Raw genomic sequence first — 4,037 nt, 5'->3', positions numbered from 1 at the left:
TATATTTTTCAAGTATATTGGATAGTTAGTATTAATTCTTATCAATTACTCTTAAATGATTTCAAATTTCATTCCGAGTTTAATTACAATTTTTGGTGAACAATGAGAAGGTGATTTTTTAAAAAATAGTACCAACTTTTTCTCTACTTTCAAGTGCGATACTTTGGGGCTCGGGTCGAGCACACGGTAATAACAACGCACGCCAAAATCACTCGAGAAAATTGTGTCACCGCGTCGACAGAGAAACTCTCCGAGCCGTCGTTATTCATCATAAATCCGTCGATCTTTCGAAAGCTATTCAGGAAGAAAACTCGTTTATCGCTTGCTTTCAAACGCTAGGAAGAGCTTATTCCGAGACGGCGATCTTCGATGCGTCTATATCCGCGAACACGCGCACAGTAGAACAAAGACATGGACGAATGAAGAGACGAAGGTACGAGTCGATCCGTGAAATTGAATCAGAAAATCCTCTCTCCCCCCTCTCTCTCTCTCTCTTGAAACAAAACATTGAAAGAAATTCACGAGGAAAACGGGAGCAACGCGGAAAAAAGGGAGGAATATTAATAAACGAGGAGGAGAAAAGAGAAAGAGAAATGGTCCCAGGCCTGCCGACATTTCAAATGCTAATTCTACGATAGCACGAGAGAGAAAGATCGTGTATCGGCGGGGAAAGAAGAAATTAATTAGGCATCAGCCGGCCGATATTAGCGATCTCGTGGAAATCTTTCAGCCTTTCGGATATATACCGCCGACGGTACGATAATTGGCGACGTTTCTAGAATTCCATCGGGAGTATAATAAAAGGAGAGAATAGTAAAACAGGAGGCGGGGGATCGAAGTAAACGACAATGGGTGTCTCGATGGCGGCTTCACAATCGGGAATCTATTAGCCACAGCCTGAATCGATCTAATATACTCTCGATGCCGGTTTCTTCCGGCTTAAAAGGTCGTCGAGCTCGTGTTCGTTCAACTACACAGCTTGCTCGCGCGAAAAGTCGTAGAAAAGTCCGCGGCGGGGGTACGACGAGCGAGAAAATAGCGCAAAAGTGTAGCGTTAGATGCGAAGAGACGTGTGCTAGAATGCATCGAGGATCTCGCGATTAAGGCGTTTCACGTGGCCCGCGGGGATCGGTGGATCCGTTAGAGAAAGCTAGGATTGAATTGTACCCTCGAGCGGATATCAGGGATGTTCGTTAATCCAGAGGCGAGAGAAAGGGGTGGTCGTGGAGAATTCGATAGCGGAGCTATACAGAACGAGTGAAAAATAGAACGGGGTGAGAATTAGAGGTGGCATTGATCCCATCCCCGGTGGACTTTTAATAAAATACTCGCGTCTTGATCTGGTGAACCGGGGGGAAGGTAGAAACGAGCCGGTTGGAAACAAAGGGAGAGCGGAGAGAAGAAAAACTGATATCCATCGTGCACGCGAATTGTTCGTAGGCCTGAAAAGCGACAAGGGAGTAAATTAAGTTCCCTATCCCGCGGTGTTCCATTAGCGGCGCTATCGTGGATCGATGATGAAGGTAGGAAAAGAGAGAGCGAGAGAGAGAGAGAGAGGGAGAGAGAGGGAGTGGGTGGTGTGGTACGCTGACAAGGCGAGATCTGTAATAGCGATCGGTGGTGAATCGCGCGCGGAATGGCGGAATGGCCGGTGAGCGTTGTGGCGGGTGGCCTGGGTATCGGCGTCGACGCCGTCGTCGGGCTCACGAGCGAGCAAGCGTCGTTCGAAGGCAGGTACGAAGGAAGGGGGAAGGAAGGTAGCGTGGGAAGAGGCAGGTAGGGGGTACGTGGCAAAAGGCAGAAATAATTCCACATTTGCCGAGCTGGCTCGCACGTGTCACACGCCTCAGGCCCGCACACGTGCGCACACGTGTCCCTTTTCGCGTTTCTGTTTCGCGCGACACGTGAATAGAGGAGACGACAAGAGGCAGAGCTCGAGAATCGGAACGAACGTGGGAGAAGGCGAAAGGAGAGGAGGAGGTGAAACGGTGTGAAGAGAAAAACACGCGCGATTGTCACGACCGAAACAGCTCAGAAAGAGAGAGAGAGAGAGAGGATATACATAGTGTCGCGCATGAAAAAGGGGGAGGAGGAACGAAAAAGAAGGAAATATTAAAGAGGTGGAGAGGAGGAGAATGTGATAGCCAGGGATCGTGATTAAAAGCACTGCGACCGGTGACGAACCCGCGGATTTCTAAATATATATAGACCGGCGATGTGCAAGAATAGGAGGCAACCAGCACGACTCGCGAACGCGTCTCGAGAGAGAACGAATGGAACGTGAGCTCGCAGTGGGCACCGCGACGCCGCGGCGTCACCCGGACCCGCGTTCGGATAGGTCAGTTATCGCGGAACAAACTAGCTGCCGGCGGGTTCGCGTTAGAATCCTGTATCAGCCTTTCCCGCACACAGGTAACCAAAAATTGGATTTGCCGACTTTTACATTTATACTTCTCTGTGTACAAAATACCTCCTTACTTACCCTTTCTGTTCTTCTCGTATCGTTCACTATGGAATCGCGAGTGTCTCCTATACTCTGTGTTTCCCCCGTTTCAACCCCTTCCTAACCACCTCGAACCGACCCGATTATTCCATTTAACTCGTTCCTGCACTTGTTGAATTCACCCCTTTTGCACGACTCGGCACTAGGTTCGAAGCAGTTCGTGATCGTGATACGCGTCACGCTAACCCTTCCACATTTTTCCTTTTCTTCGTTCCATGATTTTTTCTTCTTCTTCTTCGTTTTCTATTTGTTTTCGTATTACGTTTAGTTGTAGACTTAGAATTGAAGTAAAATCGAGAGAGAGAGAGAGAGAGAGAACGTTCTTCAGTGGCTCGCGAGTTTTTTTTTCCGAGTCCCGAGGCTTCGAAGTCCCCTTAGACCCTCTTTTGTTCCTCTCTCAAGACGCTCCCCGTGTATTTACACTGCGGTTCGTCGTTGCTACCCCTCTCCTACGAATACTACTACTAGTATTTTCTTCTTCTCTGCTCACCTCTTCGCAGAGATATCTCGCAATCGTGACTCGAGGTAGGTCAGTAACTGCGTTCTCTCGGTTCCTCAACCTTCTACGCCCTTCAATTCCGCCACGCTTCCTACTACCTTCCGCTTCTAGCTTCATTCAACCGGCTGCTAGTTCCCTTGCTTCTCCAGCCACTTTAAGATTTCCTTCTTTCTGTGTACACGTAATGTCTGCTTTTTGTCGATCTGAATTAGTTCTGCCTTTTTGTTTGTTTGTTTAAATACACGTGTAGACTAGCGCTTTGATGTGCGAAGCTGAATGAGCGTGGATCGTGGATCTTTCAAAATTGTGTAAAATATTGGGGGAAAAATCGAGATACTGACAGAAGGTGGTTTATACAATTATATTTGCCATATAATTTGCCATATATATTTCAATGAAAAAAACAATGCAAAGTTTGAAATTTATTTGTATTTCAAGAAATTTGTAATATTTCTGGATAATATCTCAAAAATTAATTGCTTCTGGATAATATCTCAAAAATTAATTTTTTCTGTATAACACCTCAAGAATTAATTATTTCTGGATAATATCTCAACATATCTCAAGAATGAAATATTTCTGGATATCTCGAAAATTAATTATTTTTGGATAATATCTGAAGAATTATTTACTTCTGGATAATAACTCCAGATAATATCTCAAGAACGAAATGTTTCTGGATAATATCTCAAAAATTAATTATTTCTGGATAACACCTCAAGAATTAATTATTTCTGGATAATATCTCAAGATAATACCCGAAGAATGAAATATTTCTGGATAATCTTATATCTCCAAAATTAATTATTTCTGGATAATATCTGAAGAATGAAATATTTCTGGAAAACATCTCAACAATTAATTTCATTAATCTCTCAATTAAACACAGTAGCTCGTTTATTCCACATTTACCCCAAACCGCAAAATTTTAATAGTTTCCCCGAACAAATTCAACGTGCGTATAAACATTTCATCCAGCAAATTTCCCGAAGATTCAGAAATACCGGTGACGAGACTCGCAGCTTCCTCGAAACT

The 4,037-nt window shown here is 44.6% G+C and overlaps 1 protein-coding gene across 1 annotated transcript in view; it reads left to right on the top strand.

Annotated features, from left to right (window-relative positions):
- Positions 1 to 2,105: 2,105 nt before the first annotated feature.
- Positions 2,106 to 4,037, top strand: part of LOC108571002 — a 38,576-nt gene continuing 36,644 nt past the window's right edge. Inside the window, exon 1 of the mRNA XM_017932966.1 lies at positions 2,106 to 2,412. Within this exon, the coding sequence (XP_017788455.1) occupies positions 2,274 to 2,412 (139 nt within the window). The 5' untranslated portion in view covers positions 2,106 to 2,273. The remainder of the gene's footprint in view (positions 2,413 to 4,037) is intronic.

The sequence above is a fragment of the Habropoda laboriosa genome, unplaced genomic scaffold, assembly GCF_001263275.1.
Source record: "Habropoda laboriosa isolate 0110345459 unplaced genomic scaffold, ASM126327v1 scaffold88, whole genome shotgun sequence".
NCBI lineage: Eukaryota > Metazoa > Arthropoda > Insecta > Hymenoptera > Apidae > Habropoda > Habropoda laboriosa.
The sequence above is the reverse complement of the archived record's forward strand: the minus strand, read 5'-3'. Positions and strand labels throughout refer to the sequence as shown.